Source organism: Periplaneta americana, chromosome 7, assembly GCF_040183065.1.
Source record: "Periplaneta americana isolate PAMFEO1 chromosome 7, P.americana_PAMFEO1_priV1, whole genome shotgun sequence".
NCBI lineage: Eukaryota > Metazoa > Arthropoda > Insecta > Blattodea > Blattidae > Periplaneta > Periplaneta americana.
The window spans coordinates 102,862,620-102,883,007 of NC_091123.1; the positions used below are offsets into that span (position 1 = coordinate 102,862,620).

At 35.9% G+C, this 20,388-nt stretch overlaps 1 protein-coding gene across 12 annotated transcripts in view; it reads right to left on the bottom strand.

Moving 5' to 3' along the window:
* Positions 1-20,388, bottom strand: part of LOC138703319 (ubinuclein-1-like) — a 720,147-nt gene that overhangs the window by 104,567 nt on the left and 595,192 nt on the right. For all 12 annotated transcript variants that reach the window (XR_011333095.1, XR_011333096.1, XR_011333097.1 and 9 more), the window contains 3 exons: positions 7,728-7,847; positions 7,128-7,313; positions 5,038-7,043 (listed from right to left, as the gene is read on the bottom strand). Coding sequence is in view for 9 of the 12 variants with exons in the window: in XM_069831096.1 (XP_069687197.1) it covers positions 5,038-7,043; positions 7,128-7,313; positions 7,728-7,847 (2,312 nt within the window). In the remaining 3 variants the exon portion in view is untranslated. The remainder of the gene's footprint in view (positions 1-5,037; positions 7,044-7,127; positions 7,314-7,727; positions 7,848-20,388) is intronic.

Consider the following 20,388-nt stretch of genomic DNA (forward strand, 5'->3'; position numbering starts at 1 on the left):
ATAGACACTGTTTTATGGGTCAGTGTATTCAGTATGCCCATCTGTTGAGATTTGTGATGGAAATTATTAGCATTGAGAATACAGGTTAGTGTGTGTGTGTGTGTGTGTGTTTTTTTTTTTTTCATGAGTTGCTGTATAACTGCATGCCCCATTACGAATGTAAAACGACATGCATGAAGCCTATTCCAAATTTACAAATTGCTTTAAGTTTTCCTCCCTAGATCACTCTTATTTGGTGTCACTTTTGTTGTTTACAGATTGTAATACAGAATTTGCTACTTTCACTGTCACTTTGAGCTTGATCTAATTTGTAGCATGTCAAAGTTTAACCTATTTACAAGTTTTGCAATTTCACTGTCACTTTCACTAACCTATTTACAAGTTTTGTAATTTCACTTTCACTTTCACTAACCTATTTACAAGTTTTGCAATTTCACTGTCAAGTTTGATGTTTCACAGAATTGTGAAGTCTATACCGTGGACGAAGATCGAAAATATTTGGAGGTAGTTGGAGGCCAGTGCTTCGCACGTTGTTGGCCACTTGCCTCCTGCTTCTTTGATTTTCCTTATCATGTCATTCCTTTGTCTGGTCACTATGCTACAATCAAATATTACGTGATTGACTGTTTGTTCCTGCTGTCCGCATGGGCATATGGGAGACTCTATTATTCTAAATCTGTGGAGATATGCCCTCAGCTTCCCGTGTCCTGTTGTCATTGCTGTGAATTCCGGGGAAATGGGTACTTTTCGGCTCAACCTCCTCTTAACTGAGGGGAAAAAAGGCTTTGATTATCCTTCCTTTCGTCGAATTGGATCGTTGTTGCTGCCACATGTCGAGCCCCTCTCAGAATAACTTCTTGTGTCAGAATAACTTCTCTTGGTGTTTTGTTGTAGACGACTTCACTATCCTCTAATGCCGCTGTTTTCGCCAATCTGTCTGCTAGTTCGTTGCCCATTATACCAGAATGTCCTTTGACCCAACCGAAGTGTATTATCCATTTGGATTGTGTTAATTCTATAATTTTTGTTTTTATTCTCTCAATTATTCTGCTCCGTTTGGATTTGTTACTCAGTAGGTCTAATGTTATCTTGCTATCAGTGTATATGACGACAAGCTTCTCTTCGTCTGATCGGTCTTGGATTCCTTGGAGCGTTTCTAGAACCTTTAAGACTGCAATTTGTTCAGCCTGGTTGTTTGTACAGTTTTTGTGTAATTTGTATTTTAGTTGGTGTGTTGGGTTTCTGTTCTCGAATATAATTCCTGCTGCTCCTACATTTTCTCCGGTCTTGCTACCATCGGTACACACTTCAGTTGGATATAGGGCTCCTTATTCCACTTCGTGAATGACTGGTGAATGTGCAGGATGCCGTCAGTATTTAGGTTCCAGTGGGGAATTGTATTCTGCGTTGTTGACTCTCGTTACCAGGCGCGGGGTGTGTGTGTGTGTGTGTGAGTGTGAGTGTGAGTGTGTGTGTGTGTGTGTGTGGGTGGGTGCGTGCGTTTATGGTATATAGCATGACCAAGAGTTCCGTTGTGATTTCTGGAGATAAGAATATTAAGAGAGGGGAGTTTACCGTCTGTTTCCACCTCCATAGTGAATTGGTTCTGGGGTCGTAGACTGATGAGGTGCCTTAGAAAATGTGGTAATGTGTTGTGTCCATGAGGCCAGACGACAAATGTATCATCTACATATATTAAAAAAGTGTGCCGGCTTCAATGGGGCTGTACCTAGTATTTCATGCTCCAGATGCTCCATATAGTAGTTGGTGATGGCTGGTGAAAGTGGAGAACCAATGGTTACTCCGTCTATCTGTTGCGATGTGAAATGGTAACATTAGAAAATCTTCTTGTAAATCGTCTCTTTACCTTTTTGCAATCACTCTTCTCCTGATAAGTCTCTACATGAAAATCCTTTTTACTCCATGTAAATTTTAAATTTCTGTGTTGGCATGTGAGCAACCTAGTCTAAACAATTCACTAACACAATGAGAAGAATAACACGCAATCTAATGCAATACAATCACTACTAAATCTAAACACTTCACTTAACTTCGCCAGAATAAATAAATATTATTATCATTACTATTATTATTATTAACACAATCAGAAGAATAACACACAATCTAACGTCAACACAACCACTCCTAAATTTAAACACTTCACTAACACAATCAGAAGAATAATGTGCAATCTAATGTCAACACAACCACTCTTACAGAGTTGCTGAAATAGGCTGCCAGATGTAACAGAGATGGTTCGCTGTATGTTGCTAGGCTTACATGGCAGTCGACCTATATTATGTAAATGAATGCTCTGTTGATGACACCATGTGATTGTGCATTGTTCTACTGAGAATCATGGCAGCCAGCACTCAGGCTCCACTGCCTGCTAGAGAAGCGGTAGTGCATGAATTCAATTTGTGTTTCGTTCATTTAATGGATAAGTATAAGTTGGACATTAATAATTTTGGGTGGTATTCTCTGAGAAAAGATTGCTATACTTAACAATGCCAAAACAAAAGTTTCAGTTATACCGAAACACTTTTGCCTGAAGGCAAAATCTAATTCGGAGACTTAATAAGAGTGAGGAAGAATGGGAAAATTGTTTTCGAAATAACTATGCAACCATTCAGTGATTCAAGCAAGAAAAACTAGCACCAAACGCTTTGATCAACTTGCCTGTAAGAGTTCGAACTTATCAGGGTTGAGAGAAAGAAAACAGTGCTGAGAGAATTAACAAATGAGAACATATTCTTAGAACTAGACAGCGTAGTCGAGAGTTAATATGCAGTAATAGTATATTAACATTCAATTACGATCTAAATATCGATTATGCTCATTTTAATGATACTCACATAGGTAAAATAGTTAAAATGCAATGCAAAAAATAGGGTAATGAACCAAATGGATTATGTTGCGCTGCTGGAAACGTTCTTCCTGATATTCAACAGCCCCCATAACCATAAAAAACTTATTTATTAGTGCATTCATTATCAACACATGCTTTAAATAACATAAGACAGAACAGTATAACACCTTACTCCAAATAGTATCATTTGGTGACAAAGCCTTCCTCCAGCTGAGAGTCACAACCCTCAGTTCTTACAAATATATTGTTTCAGATGCTGATAGGTCTAGCATAGTACCAAACTTAAAAGTAGAATTAATTGAACAACTCCAGAGTTTACTGCAAGCTGATAACAGTTACATTGATACTTCTAAATACAACTTTAAAAATAATTCAGGTGCAAACAACTTATAATAAACTAATTATTCATTAATAATAACAAAGCTGTACTTTAAAATATAATAGATTTAAGTCAATGACATTTATTTATAACAAGTCCAGCAATGCGCACTGATATGGCTAGTATGTGAATAAATATAGTACACTGATTAGCACAATACCCACAACACATGACAAAAGTTTAAAAAAGTTTATACGTAATTGTCCATTTAACCAAACTTAAGTACTTTTTGATATTCTTTTGATGGGGAAAGTTGTTGGTTATGTTGTGAGAGAGAATAATGCATTAGACGGTAGTTTATGACTGTATGATTTCCTTTATATGACCCCTGGATAGATCTGTAAACTGTTTATTCCAGGAATTGTGCAATGAAGTTTACTGCTCTGTTCCAGCACTCTCCAACCACTTGGTGGTTCTTTAAATAAACTGAATTTCCAAGACATTTATTATAATTTAAAAACCTGTTCTGAATAGTAAACATGCTGTTAAGTCGAGAAGATGCTGAATCAGCTGTTATGTTAATGGAAGATGGGTGCAGCATACACTATGTTGCACAAGTGTTCGGCTTCCACAATTTTAAGACATTGTACAAAGGAGGAAAACTGGATCCTATTTAAGGGAACCAAGATCAGGCCTGAGAAGAGCAATATCTGCTAGGGATGATCAGTTCCTGCAGCCAGAAGTTCTCTGTGATTGTTACACCAATGCCACTCAAGCTCGAAATTGACTCCAGCAAATGTGAGAGGTCAACATCAACGAGAGAATTGTCTGAAGGAGGTTGGAAGAATTTAATCTCCTCTCCACAAAATGTGTCATGGGTCCAGAGCTCAACCAACATCATAGCACAACTCAAATGCATTATGCAATACAAATTGTTACGAGATAATGCAACAATAGAACCAAGTATAGCTCACTGATGAGTAGCCATTTTGCCTTCAGTCATCTAATGGCAGAGAAAGAGTGTGGAGAAGTATTCCTTCTGCACATTTTCGTCCAAGACCACATTTCAGGGTGGTTGTGTGATGGTACGGATAGGAATAAGTCTGGCAGCAAGGATGGAGCTGGACTTCATGTAGAATGAGACCCTTACAGGACATCAGTATGTCGAGGAAATCTTTCAGGAGTATGCTGTGTCTTTTGCTTTATTTACTGGTGATAGTTTCATGCTAGCGCATGACAACGCACACCTGTGTGGTCCAATGTGTGCAACAGTATTTAGATTAGTTGGGAATTCATGTCATAACATGGCCTGCTTAAAGTCCAGATTTGAATCCCATCTTACATCTGTTTGACAAAGTAGGAAGAAGTGTCCGCCAGCATTATTTAATAACCCTACAGAACCTGAAGGAGGCTCTCTGAGAAGACTATTCTCAGAAGGAAATTGCAGCATTAATAAGGAGCAAACTGAAAGATTGGAAGCCATGATTAATGCAAGAGGTCAGAGTAAATGCTTCTGAAAGCAAAAGAAAATTATCAGTGAAGTATTGAAATCAGACAGGAAAGTGAGAGTGAATAAACATGAACGAGTTTATTCTTACACAATCTGATCAAACTCAGTGTAATTGAGATGTTATTTAGGGCAACAGTAAAGAAAGAATGGGGAATAAAAAACAAAAAAAGAAAGAAAAAAAGCCTAAAATTCGGACAAGTTAAAAGAAAAATCTGAATTATCATTTGTAATAATCTCAATAAATACACTTCTAAATTGTCATCTCCACACCATTTCATAGCAATCTACATTATTCTTAGTAATATCATTTTGGTACAACAGATAATCAAAACTACCTACCTTCCAAGGGAGAATTCTGATTATTTCTGCTGCCAATGGAACTGTGCACTGATGACTGGTTAACCTGAGAATACACAACAGGCGTTTTATTCCTTGCTATTTTGTAACTATTAGAAACTTCACTCTCCTGTTTGATCAAAGTTTCTTGGAAGAGATGTCTTTGGAACTCATCCTGAAATCCATAACTTAGTTTAGGCTGATCTGAGCTTCCAGCTGAAGAACGTCTACCAACAACTGGCAACCCAACTGGACTTTCAGTATATTGTTTGTTACATTTTAATTGCTGTGTCCTAACCGGTGCACTAACTGTCACTGATAGAGAACTACAATTTGTTGTAATAGGAGGAACTTTTTCCGCCTTGGGAGGGGAGTATTCCAAATCAACAACACGAGTTTTCTCAGCATGTCGATGCTGTAATTCTATTAGTTCTTTCATCACACGGTTAACTTCAATCTGAACAGATTCTTCATCATCTTGGGGAGTTGATGGTTCTTTCTTTTTTACATCACTTCCTTTTGAACTACTCAACTTGTCTTTTTCTTCCACACTGATACTAGAGTTTGTTCTGTGCTCTGAAGGAGAGGGTGCAGATGAGGATGACATAGGCTCTAATTTTGTAATATCAGTCTGTAGTATCTCTTGATCATTAATCATTCTTTCATCGTGATAAACATCTTGATTATTACTTGCAATAGCTGTAGAATTTGGGAAGTTCTTGAGAGATTCATTGATTTGACTGAGAAAATCTGCTGCCGCAGCTGTTTCCTCCTCTTCTTTAAGCAGCCTTTCCACTTCCTTCTCTTGATGTGATGATGATTCTGAAGGAGCAGCAGGACCAGACTGTTGTATTGACCCAGTGCTTGTGCCTGAAGATGTCTGATCCTTTGAAATCTCTTTTTTCTTTTTTCTCAGTTCACTTTTTGCTTGAGCTGAATTCTCACTTCTTCCTACTGGTTTCGTGGTTGCTTTAGAAATTTCCGTCTTTCTTGCATCTTTCACTATTTCAATTACTTCGATTCCATCATCATCTGTCTTTATTACCTTGGACATGGGATTCACTTTGGTGATGACACTAGGATGATCCATATTTGTGTCAAGTTGTGTTCGTTGCTTTATGAGCATTATGGGTTTCGAAGTAGTTGTAGTAGATGGAGAAACAATTGTAGTTGCTGCAACATGTGATGGTGATGGCAAGGAAGGTGTAACACTAATGCAATCAGGAATGTTTATTAATGGTAACGATGTCACTGAAACAGAGTTCTGTACATTGCATGAGGTGGATATCAACTCAGCAGAACTTCCTTTTGCTTTACTTGGACTACCAGGTATGCTACTAACGGTAACAGATCTATTTACACTGGAAGATGATAAATCAAGTGTTTTCGGAGACCTTTCAGCATTCACTTTTTGTTTTACACTTGGTAAGGGTAGTTGTTTTTCCGGTTGAAAATTTGGACTGCTCTTCCCTGACGAATTTGAAACTTTAGCAATGGTAATATCACCAACAGTTTTTTTTTTATTTGGAACTGAAGGTGATGTTACTAATTTTGGACTGGACAACTTATTAGAAGTTATATTGTTGGGAGAGTTTCGAACACTGCTAGTAATAAAACTTGGAGAAACTGACGTAGGTATTGTACTACTAGAACTGATCACATGTGTCTGTGAATTTACATTTTGTGATTGTGTTGCACATTTGGTCCTCACTGTAATATTCGCTGAAACACTATGGGGATGCACAACTCCAGCTTCTGGAGTGGTTGCAGATTTAAGCTTGGCAGTATTTGGTACTTGAGAGGTAGACATGCCAGAACCAGTCATTAAGGGCAATGGTGTCATAGTGATGGATACTGATGGAGAATTCTTCATTCTGGCAGTACTGCTGACAGTAGAATTTTGTGAGTAGGCAGTGACTGATGGAACTGCAACATTACTAGCTGATACCACAGAGATGGGGGGCAATGTTGCAGTTTTCTTGATTGATGCAGATTTCTTTATTTTCATGCTGAAACAAATTATATAAAATGTTACTTTAAATATCTTAATCTCATAAAATTGAAATATTAAGAAGTAAAAATATTCATCTTACACTGCACTAGCATGGGCTTCCCTGCTCTCCCTGAGAAGAGTGGATACCTTCATCCAGCCAGGTTGCCAGAGAGGCTTCACTTCAGTTTCCAAGAAATTACGGAGAGTCAAGTCAACAGACTCCTTGCGAGGTTTAACAAGTTCCAGACATTGCAGCTTTATACGGACCACTTCACAAAGTAATGACCTAATGCACAGAATAATAATTTTAGTAAAAAAAAAAAAAAAAAAAAAAAAAAAAAAAAAAAAAAAAAAAAAAAAAAAAAAAGATTATCATTGACTTACTTCTAAAACCACTAAGTCTAATTTTTCCGTAATGTCGAAATCTGTGTATATTTTTAAATTCATCTTCTGATAATACCTCTTGAATATGCAAATGCTTCTATATTTTTTATGTATTATAACAAATGCATAACAATTTTCAGCTGGGGTATAAAAAGAATAAGTTATTTTGCTCTTTTCTGTAATTTCCTCAAATGCAGTTACGACATTTTAAAAATAAGCCAACATTATACAGATTGCTCTGAGAAATGTTCATACTCAAAAATTAATTTTAAAGAAAGGAGAGGTAGACATACTCTCAAAGCAAGAAACATCTTACCTGATTTCAGGAGTCCAAGGAAACCTTCTTCTTGGAACTTTTGATTTCTGAACTGCAATTTTATTTTCACCTTCTCCAATTTCGCTGTCACTACTTGGTGATGGTAACTCATCTACACTCCTACACAAATATAATAAAATGAATAATTAAAACTGTAAATGAGAGAATGATGCACACCACGTCAAAACTAGTCAGCCAGGTAATTTACCATAATATTCAAACAGTAAAGCAGCTATTACTAGTTCAATGAAATTTTTGTAATTGTAACATTATTAAGTAAGGTGAAAAGAGTAACAGAACTACCTATATACGTACTTCAGTTACTAGCAAGTTATTGCAATGTTTCAACAGCATAACATAACACAGGAATTATATTCCGAAAAACTTTGATTTTTTATCTGTAAATCCATTAACTAAACTATTAACTAATTCAGTAAATCATCCCAGCACCTTGCCACTGTTCTCACTGAGTAGTTTACACAACACTGCCACCCCAACATAAATAAGACCCATAACCAGCAAGTACCCTGATACCAAGAAATTAGTAGTGCACTTGCAAGCCAATTTTGAGAATAAATGATAAAAATATGCACAGAAATAAGGTGAATTTCTCGTGAAAATTCTATGTACTCTTAGTTCATGACCTGAACCAGTAGGGGCAAATAATGTTTCAAAAGTGAGAGCAGCTTTATAATTCAAATACATAATGAGTACATACAATTTTCCAAGTTCATTCCTGCAAGACAATACATATGTTAATATTCACAATGATAAAAAACATTAATACAACTTCCTATCATTTAACGTAAACAAAGAATAAAATACGAAAAGAGGAATATATTTATTCTACTACAGTTAAACACCTAAAGAAACAATTTTACAGGTGCCACTCTGTCCATCATGGTTTGCAGTGTGCCTCATGTAATGTAAACACACTGAGAACCTATTTATACAGCAAACATATAGACTATAACTCCAAATCAAATTCACTTCTACTGCATGGCTTCTAATAATAATAAATGAGGGAAGTGCACTCAAATGAGCATCTACACTGATTTGTTCACTCTTTGCTGTAGTCACTTATCGATTTCGTTCTTCCCTTACACCTTATGATGTGGTATTTATCACACTGCGCCATGCATAACTCGCATTTACAGTCTTCGTCAGTTCATGAAATTTTTTGTCTCTTCTTATCAGACTTTAATTCTTTGATTGCTAGAATTGTTTTAATAGCACTTACCCAAATGTTTTTAAATACGCAAAATCATTTCAAACTGAGTGGATTCACTCAGTTGGGTTTGAGTTATTTCCAGCTCATAAGCATAATTTTTACCACTTTAACAATATATACTGATTACCACAATTACAGCTTTCAATAATTAGACCTTTACATCTAATTTTGATAAGAAAGATATTAGAAATTCTGAGTATACAAATGTTTATGTTTGTCTGTGTTGAAGACTACAATATTACTTTCTATACACTGTTTATCATCAAACTATCATGGAATTGGGTTATATGGTGCGTTCCAGCCAGTCATCCAAAAGTCTCTTCAGAGGATTTTTTCTAGTTTATATTTGAGATTTATTTTCCTATTCATTCTCCGTACATGTTTGGATTCAGTTAGTTTTGTATTTATTAATTTTTGTCAGAATGGATTGTTTTTAATTCATTCTGAGTGAATGTTTTCATTGTGTTCGTGACCATGCCATGTGTAGATGGCCGTAGCCCTTAAAAATTTCATTCCTGTTGCTGTTGTCTCATTGTTAACACTATCATTGCAATATATATATATATATATATATATATATATATATATGACCTCAAAATAAAAACTGTAAATCTTTGCTGCAATAAGGATAGTCCAAAATACACTGGCTGTCAGAGAAAGTGCATCATTTCATAAAAACTGAGAGAGAGCATTATTAAATTAAGCATGCTTTATGACTGTGGGAATATGTACGAGGGTTGTTTGAAAAGTTCATAGCCAGATATAGAAATTAAACTAGGATTATTCTGAAACAATCTTTATTTCTCAACATGATTCCCTGAGATTCACACACTTGGTCCACTGGTACTGCAATGCTGCTATATCCTCCTTGTACATAGATTTCTCGAGGTCTACAAAAAAGCCTTCTGCTACTGCAATATCCTCTTCATTTGACGAAAATTTTTCCCCAGGCAAATGAGTTTCGAGCTTTGGAAAAAGAAAGAAGTCTGAGGCTGCGAGATTTGGTGAGTAGGGAGGATATGGCAACAATTCGAACTGTAGTTCGTGTAGTTTAGCAACTATGATTGCAGATGTGTGAGCAGGTGCATTGTCATAATGAAACAACACTTTCTTCTTGGCCATACCTGGCCTGCCTTGCGAATTTTTCCTTTCAGTTGCTGCAGGAGACTTGACACCATATCATGAATTTCTTCTATGATTTCTTCACTTGTTGCTGTTACTGGACATCTACGGTGGGGTCCACACCTGTAGAATAACGGTCAGCGCATCTGGCCACAAAACCAGGTGGCCTGGTTCGAATCACGGTTGAGGCAAGTTACCTGGTTGAGGATTTTTCCGGGGTTTTCCCTCAACCCAATACGAGCAAATGCTGGTTAACTTTCGGTGCTGGACCCCAGACTCATTTTACCGGTATTATCACCTTCATTTCATTCAGACGCTAAAATAACCTAGATGTTGGTACAGCATCGTAAAATAACCCAATAAAATAAAATCTATTGTGGGGGGTCATCTTCCACTCTCTCTAGACCATATTTAAAGAGTGCTGCTCATTTTTTCACAATCGAAAATGCTAGAGCAGATTTCCCCAGTGTAGCATCCATGTCTGATTTAATTTATATTGAAATCATTCTCTCTTTTTTTTTACGAAATATTTAATGACAGCATGAAGCTCGATATTTTCCATTTTTGCCAATCTGTTCAGCGCACTAACTTCAAAATTAAGCTAGCTATAGAAAATGTAATCAACATACAATTATGGTGTTTCGCACTTGGACTAATGTAAAATGGCTACTAACAATGGCAGAATTGTTGACACATTTTCAATGTCATATATGTGTCAGGCCACGAACTTTTCAAACACACCTCATATTCAACAATTTTGGAGATGAATATCACGTTAAGAGGTCATATTCATATTTATTAATACATTATAATTACTGGCTATGGTTCGCCACCACATTGCTGTATACTACAGGCTATTTAAGGGGTCATAAAATGCTATCCCATGAGTCACTTTTCACCCCTTAGTGTCAGACCACCATCTGGCAATAAAACCTTTCAAGTTTTACAAATGCCCAATATTAATTGATTATCAATGTGAGGCACATCTTCTGCCGCAAGTCAACATTTGTCTTCTGTTTCACTTTCTAATTTAGTAAGTTAAAATGTCCCTTAGTCGAGAAAATATTCCAAGAGCTGTCAAGCTGGTTGATGATAGATGAAGCATTTGTTTTGCGGTTAATGCCATCGATGTGTTGTTTGGAAGCATTCTCCAACATACTCTATGGCTATTCAGTGAACTCAGTACCTACCACAGATAATCAGGATCAGGCCGTGGCAGGTATACATCCATCAGAAATGACAGGTTTCTGGTTCTTCATGCCTTACGATATTGCCACTTGACGGTGGTTCCGGTCAGAAATCGTCTCAAAACAGTGAGGAATGGTCATTATGAGTGAGAAGACTGTTAAACGAAAGCTCTGGGAAGTCAATTTCACCTTAAGACGAGTTGCAATTGCTCCACAGTTCACCCCCATCACCGGAAAGTGCAATTACAGTTCACATGACAACACGGGAAATAGACTGTGGACCAGTGTCAACAGTGCTGTTCAGGCATAAGTCGCAATTTTGCCTCTGGTCACCTGTTAAGAGAGAGAGAGAGAGAGGGAGGGAGGGAGAGGATGGGGTGAGAAAAAGAGGTAGGGAGAGAGGGAGGGAGGGAGGGAGGGGGAGAGAGAGAGAATGTGCGTGCACGTGTGTGTGGAACTCCAAAACACAGAAAAGAAGCAGGGCATAAATTTGGAGTAGAAATTGTGAGTCAGTGTACAATGTATGTTTGGAACTATTCAATTTAGATGTGAGAAGCAGAAGCATACAGATTTGGAAGACGAAGAAATCGTAGATGAACCCTAAGGGACAAAAATTAGATTAGAATATGCTTTTAATTATGAAATAAGGAAGAGAATATTAATGCTTCCATTTTTTAAGACAGCAAAGAATAAAAGTCATTTTGCTAGGATGTATCAGGATAAGTTGAAAGTTAATGGGTAGCTTTATGATTTTAAATGGGTCATTCAGAATTTTGGAAAAGTGACAGCATGATAAGAAGAAGGGATTTAGCAATGGAAGCAATGAATAAAATTGAACAAACTAAGACATGTATTCGAAAGACATGGGGCAACATTCAAGAGAAAGCAAAAACTTCAGACGAAATTAGGACACCTTTGCTATATGAGAATTGGATAATGGGTAAAGAATTATGTAGGAGAAAAGGGGAAGGAGATAAGAGTGCACATAAAAATAGAAATTGAGAGGAAGAGAGGGCGATAAAATCAGAATCTAAGGGTAGCCAAATAAAGCTAGGAGAAACGAAAGATGGGAAGAAGTACAATCTTAGGAACCGATGTTTGGAAGGGATGAAATAGGATGGTTTGTATCACAAGAGATCAGTATGATGAAGTATAGTAGAATGTTATTAATTATAGTGTTGTGTGTTTATCATGAAGAATGTTTAGTATTAATTACTGTATGAAGACGTTCTAGTTTAAGAAGTGGATAATTAGGGTTGTATGTTGTAGAGAAGTAATATTGAGTGATTGACACACTCAAAAATGTGAGACCGAATAATAAGTCAAATAAAAGAAACAGATGCAACCATAGTGAGTTGAGTTGATAGGAGAGGTGATAATAAGACTGAACGAACTTGAACTTACAAGAAAAAGAATGAAAGTGAAATAATATGTATGATGGAAATCTTGTGGTAATCTAATTAAAATGTGAAGAGAGTGTATATATGGTGAACAGATATGAAGAAAGGACGAAACGATGGGATACGGAAATTAGGAAAATCACGGTATAGTTATTCAATGTAAGTGATTGTAATATTGGAAGGGCTGTTGTAATGAAATAGTAAGGTAGTTAATAATGATAGATAGAAAAGAATATAGGCCACAGTGAGTAGTAATGAGTATTGGGATTTAAAAAGCTGTATATAGATAACAGTAGAAGAGACAATAAGGTACAGAGAAGGTATGAGTATTAAGAAGCCTTGGGTCACAGAGAAAATGTTGGAAAAGATAAAGGGGAGGTAAAAATGGAAGGCAGAAGGCAGAAGAAACTACAAGAAACTAAACAACAAAGTAAGAAGAGAAACTGATAATGCGAAGGAAGAGTGGATGAAAAGAAATAGATGATCTAGAGAGAAAAGGAAGATATGATTTAATACACCGCAAAGTAAAATATTTAGAATTCACAAATAACAACAGAAAATCCATGAGGCTGATAGAAGACGAAGTCAGCAATGAAATAATGGACAAACACGGAATACTGAACAGATTGGCCAAATATATAAAAGAGCTATAAGAGGCAGGGTGTCGTCCAAATAACTTAGCTACAGAAAATGAAGCAACCATATCTGAAGACGAAAAAAGATTTTCTATTCTAAGATAAGCAGTTGAGCTAGTTCTTTGGGAATGAAGAATGAGAAAGCAACAGGAGTTGACAGAATCCCCATTGAATTAGGGAAATGCTTGGATGAAGACAAGAAGTAAATCCTATTATAATGCAATGAACTTTATGAAAAAGGCGAATGGCCTGTAGATTTCACGGAGACAGTGTTGTTGCCAATACTGAAGAAAAATAATGCCAAGAAATGTAATGACTTCAGAACTATCAGCCTGATATCGCACTTGGCAAAGATTCTCCTGTGAATACTGAACAGACGTTCATATTCTAAGATGAAAGCAGAGTTGGAAAAAGAGCAATTTGACTTCAGGAAGAGAGAAGGTACAAGAGATGCAACTGGACTGCTGTGAACAATTGATGAAAGATAACTGTAGAAAAATAAAGAAGTGTATGTAGTATTTGTGAACCTGAAAAAGACTTTTGACATAGTGGATTAAATTGAACTTATGCGAAACCTGAAGAAAATCTGTGTGAATTCCAAAAAGAGGAAGCTAATAAGTAATCTTTATAAAATTTTTTAATTATAGTTTACTTAATGATGCTCGCAACTGCAGAGGTTATATCAGCATCGCTGGTGTGCCAGAATTTTGTCCTGCATGAGTTCTTTTACATGCCAGTAAATCTACTGACATGACACGCATGTCATATTTAAACACACTTAAATGCTATCGACCTGGGCCAGAAATGAACCTGCAACCTCGAGCACAGAAGGCCAGCATTATACTGACTATGCTACTGAGGCCGACAGTAGGATAGGAAAAGAAATGTCAGAGGGAAGTCGAGTAGGGAGAGAAGTACAAAAGGACGCCCTTTATCATCTACCTTGATCAACATCTACTTGGAGGATTTAGGCTGGTATTCAAAGTCGACACTTTCGATTAAAGTGTCCTTTCGAATTCGCAAAGTATCACTTTTCCGTTGCACAGTCGACACTTTGGTGCAAAGGAACACTTTGGATGAAAGTGTACTTCCGACCACACTTTGAGCTCAAAGTGTCACTTTGTAGAAAAATGGCGGACGTCTTGGAGGTTGTCGAATTATTTATTAGAACGTGCGGAAGAGGTGGCACAATTAGCGAACAATGTACGAAAAAGCTACATTAGGGAGAGGCCTAAAAACAATCCCGTGGAATTTTATAATGACATAGAATTAAAAAAAAAAACGGTTCCAATTTGATAAAGAAACTTATTGAGATTGCTCATCTTTTCGATGACCGCTTGACAAAAACAAATAATAGAAGTTTACTAGTGACTCCAATAATACAGTTATTGACTGCATTAAAATTCTATGCTACAGATATGTACCATACATTAATATTGATAATATTATAGTTCAGATATTTCTGTAATAACATTTGTATATTTATAACCTCAATTCGATGAAGTGATATATAGGTAGATCTGCCTATATAACCTATTTTTATTACTGAAACGATTTTTTAAATTTAAATAATATTAAACTAACTTCAATCTAATGTAGGCGTACCTATCTTAAATTAGCACTGAGAGACCTCACGTGCCTGCTTTCTAAGCAGATTCCATAAAATTATATTGGGTTTAAAATATTTTGATTTATGTTGACTACCCGTATTTTGAGATAAGATTTATCTTGATGTTGATATAATCATTACTGTTTTGATAACATGTATTTTCATGCCGGTAAGCAATACACCTGATATGGCTGCTTCTGCTGACATACTGTCTCTAGTTCATGTGCAGTCATAACCTCACCATGAAAAGAGATCTCATAACATTAGGCCTATTTTGTTTTGCATTGTAGAAAAATTTGGCATTCCTGAAGAGACAGCAATAATGGAAACAAGAGACAGAAATAATAATAATAATAATAATAATAATAATAATAATAATAATAATAATAGCAGTATCAATGTGTTTATTTCATTCTTTCGACTTCTATTCACTATTCACGAAAAAAGACAAAAATGAAAATAAAGGGAATAAAACGATATATCAATGAAGCAGATACGTATAAAATCTAACCTAACTATATAAATCAGTGGAACAGATACATACAAAATCTAACTTAACGATATAAATCAATGAAAAAGATATGTACAAAACCTAATCTAACTATATAAATCAATCGATCAGCTATGTACTGTACAAAACCTAACCTAATTTCACTAGCAGTATCACTACCTATCTAATAAAATATTATATATCTGAACTGGCTGAAATATTCTAAACTATCGGCAACAAAAACTAGAAACTGAAATAAAACAACTTTAAATATATATTTTCTTTCTCACGCGATCAATTAGGCTCCCAACTCAAATCACAAGCATTATAATCTGTGGGTTACACATTAATTTGTTATTATTTGTTCACTTGTTTTGAAAGGCATTGTGGGACTTCTGTTACCAACCAAATTGTAACTCTACACTTTGCTGGCGTAAAGTGACACTTTGTAAAGTGCACTTCCTGAATCGTCTATGAATACCACTAATATGAAAGAGCCACTTTCGTCAAAAGTGTCACTTTGCAAAGTGGTGATATAGTGTCGACTATGAATACCAGCCTTAGTGAAGAACTGTTTTGAAAACATGGGGGTGACAGCAGGAGGAGGAATAAAGTGCACAAGGTTTGCTAATGATATGACAATGTTAGCAAAAGAGGAAGTGATACTAAGGAATATGGGACTGGAGCTAAATGACACCTGTGAGCAGTATGGGATGAAGAAGATAAATGCAAACAAGATGACGACCATGGTTATCGGAAGAAAAATCAAGATGCTAAACATCTGATTTCGAAATGAGGCAGTAGAACATGGGGACAGTTTCACATACTGTATATGCTTATATGGGGTGTAATATAAGTACCAGAGTGATTAAAAAAGTAAGGTAACAAGAGCTCTCATGGGTGAGATATTCCCCTCTTGTTCGAATTTTCTGCCGGGACCGCAGCAACAGATCACAGCTTCATCACAAAGCTATTAGATGGGGCATATGTTGCGTCAGACCCTCGAATTTCAGTTATATGATGGGTGCGAGCATGGAAACATGGTAAAATGTGGAAGTGCATAGTGTGATCTGGTTTTTGCGTCTGAAGGGCACCTCATTAGCAGAAATTCATTGTCAACTTGTTGAGGTTATGGTGCAAACGATATCACAGAAGCAGATATGAGTTTGGTGCACAGAGTTCGATGATAGCAGGACAGATATGCATGATCAATGATGCAGCTGGCCAAGCACATCCACCACACATGACAACGTGTAACATATTGAAGGTCTGATTCAGGACAACTGTCGCATTCGACTTAACAACAATGCTATGGAACTTAACATCTCAATGGACAGTATGCATACTATCGTTCATGAGCAGCTAGGATACATACAAATATCAATACAAACAAAAGTGGCATGCACGCACGTACACACGCACTCTCTCCTTCTCTCTCTCTTTGCATACAAAAAGGAATAATTTAAAAAGGTATAAATGACATGTCCTTTGAATTTGAAAACACCGATTTTGGTTGGCACTCTAATGGACAGAAATTTCTAAAAGACGAGCAACACAAGAGACCAACTTCTGTAAATTTTGAATTCAACATTTCAAAAGTGAAGTAATTATACACGTCTACAAACAGAAAAGTTTCCATGATGCTGTAAGAAAAATAAGTGTCTCGTATGAATCAGCACAGGTAATTCTAACACACGAACAAGGAATGAGATGGGCAAATGCTGATGAACACAGGCAGAGTGCCAAAAGACACTTCTAAGGGTATCTGTTTCATAAGGTTGCTCCAGAAATAAAAAATACAGTAGTGTAGTTGCTTATCATCTGGAGATCAAAGTGCAGTAATCTGAATAACACATAGCCAAACCTCAGACTGCAATGTTAATCAAACAGACAAATATAAGTCATGATGATGACAATGTAGACTCCAAAATCATCATCGACCACGAGTTTGTGTTGGAGGAATAATCATAAATGTTGTTACTATAATGAAATGTGACATACATAAGGATATGGTTCAGATAGTCATTCTAAAAAATTATAAATGGCTCAATCCTCCATTAAGACAATGACACTACAACAACATTCTTGGCAGTGAACCAAATCACCCTCATATTAGTTACCAGAATTTGCATTCTGTTTTCCATCTAAAACTGCGCATTGATAGAAGCTTTTCGATACTCTTTCATGTTAAAAATTAATTAAAATGTTGGGCTATAATATTCGATGATTGTTAAATAATGTTTGTAGTGCGCCGGTCTCCGTGGTCGTTCCTATTCGACATGTGGTCAGGGTGGAGAGGAACGACTATTGAGACCAGCGCACGACAATTGGCGCCCAACATGGGGCCATTTTCTTTCTCGGTCAGTACTGAGACAGATTCGCGCTCGACCCACTGCTTTTCACACTCTTCCGAGAGGAGTTATTTTCTCGGTGACGCCCAACAATTTAAATAAAAAGAAAAGACACTCAGATCATGAGGACTCGAACTCGGGACCAGTGCTATTTCGAGGGGTGTTCCGGAACTGGCACCCATACTAGCTATTATGGTAGCTGTTCGAACTTATTCCACTATGTCTGTCTTGAATGCGAAGACACAGTAAGAGACATCACAGGAGTGGCCTACAGCTGTGACGAATTCTACGGCGTCAAGCGGCCGAGAAGGAAGAACTACTTCGTTTGCGTCTGCAAATGGAACAGTTCTCACTAAATTTTGCCAATCTCTTCCCGATCCACTCTGTCATACTCCCAGAATTCAACAGCCTTGAGCATGAAGATCTGGTCGTCTTCCTTCATAGTTGAAGAAGCAGTCTAAACCAGGCATGTCAAAAACGAGGCACTGAATGTGCAGTATATGTGCACGGGATCGTCTGTCTGTGCAGATTGCGTCATTCACGCGCTGCTCTTATCAGTTCTTAGCTGGAGGGGTGTACAAGAATCTATTCTGCGCTTCTGGTGATGGATTAAAAATTAAAGATAAATTACTGGAAGTATATCAACATGATACAGTGACGTAACATGGAAAATTTGCCATTATATTTTTCCAGAAAATGTTTCCGTCTTTGCAAATAGTTTCTTTCTTGCTCCCTTACAACCTCAAGAGCCTCACAGGTATTCCTCGCTCAGTAGTTTCATAACTTAACAGCTTATCAAAATGGAAGTCGTAAGTCGTTTAACCTTTGACGGCAGTGTGAGAAGAAACTCCATTTGTCTTCCCTTGACAATAGGCCTACTGATTAAGAAATAAGCGTTGTCGAATATATTCTGAAAACTTTACTAACCTAATCTAAACTGTCACAACATTATTAGTTTGACATGGGGTGATGAAATCCTACCGTTTTAAAATAATTATTAGCTATATTTGATTGAGGAAAAATTAATAATCATTTTCTATGATTCCTGATTTCTGGTCTTCGTTATGTCTGCGGACTCACTTTATTTTTCGTAACGCGTTCACATTCACAGACCAATCATTCACCATACCCAAAACAAGTGTAAAGTTCTACATTGTACCCAATGTGGATTGTGATTTTCTAAGAAAATTAATTATTTTAAAATCCTGATCGCTTTCGAATTGCGCGTGTACAGTTTTTTGAGCGAGTGTAATACGAAAGTACTCATTGAGTAAATGATAGTATTTGAGCAGCAAATAATTCATCCACCTATCAGAATAAGAGGTGATTTTATAATTTTATAAAACTTAGCTACATAAGTTAAAAAATGGTTAATAATAATAATAATAATAATAATAATAATAATAATAAGGAAAGAAAATGCAGGAACATTTATAAATTGAAGGGAAACCAGCATAGGCCTATGTAATCATAATGTAGTTATAATAATTTATTTATTTATTATTAATATTTGTGTGCTGAACAACAGCCAGAGGCCAATTATAGTTCAGCACAAAAGACAAACAGAAGATACAAAGGTGCAAAAACAAAATAAATAATATCTTAAATAAACAAAAACATACATAAATAAAATTGAGAACAAGAACAGTAAATACCAATAACCAAAACGAAACTATACCTTAAAAGGATCTAAATTGTGCCCATGCAAATTGGCATATTTTATGCATCTACAGACTGGAGAAAGTGATTTTGAATTTCTGTTATGAATATGTTTTTTAAATCTTAAACCTTTTGCAGGAATACGAAGGCTGATATTGTTTATGATAGACTCACAATCAATATCACCCTTGATAACTTTGCAAAAAAATTGATAATCAAGTTTTTGACGTCTAGAATAAAGGCTACAACAGTTAAAATATTTACAGGTAATCTCATAGTTAAAGTCAGAGGAATTGGGTATAAATCGAAAAGCACATAAGGAAATAAATTTTCTTTGAATATTTTCCAATTTAACCGAATCAGTTGAAGTAATGGAATTCCAGGCTACAGATGCATATTCAAGTTTAGATCGAACCAAAGTAAAGTATAGAATTAATAGTGACTCTGGAGTAGAAAAAGAATAAGTTATAGATCTTATTAAACCAAGCATTCTTATTGAATGATTATAAATATATTGAACATGATCGTGAAAGTATAATTTAGAATCGAGTAATACACCAAGATCTTTAATAGAATTTTTCCTAATAATACAGACGTTGTTAAGAGAATAGTTAAATTTTATGGAAGTAGTTTTTCGTGAGTACGAAATGACAAAAGTTTTTGTTAATAATAATAATAATAATAATAATAATAATAATAATAATAATAATAATAATAATAATAATAATAACAACAACAAAAAATAAAAATTCATGTCTGAAAAAACAGACTGCTCTCAAAGTGTTCCAAAATAGTCTATAATATAGTAAGCTAAACATTGAAAAAATGTTACCCTAAAAACAATTAGCCTTGGAATGATATGTCATACAATTACATATTCCTTTAATAAAGATTAAAAAAACACAACATTTGAATTATTAAGAACTAAAATTAACATCTCTCTTAGAAAAATGTTTCAAATTGATCTTTTAAGAATT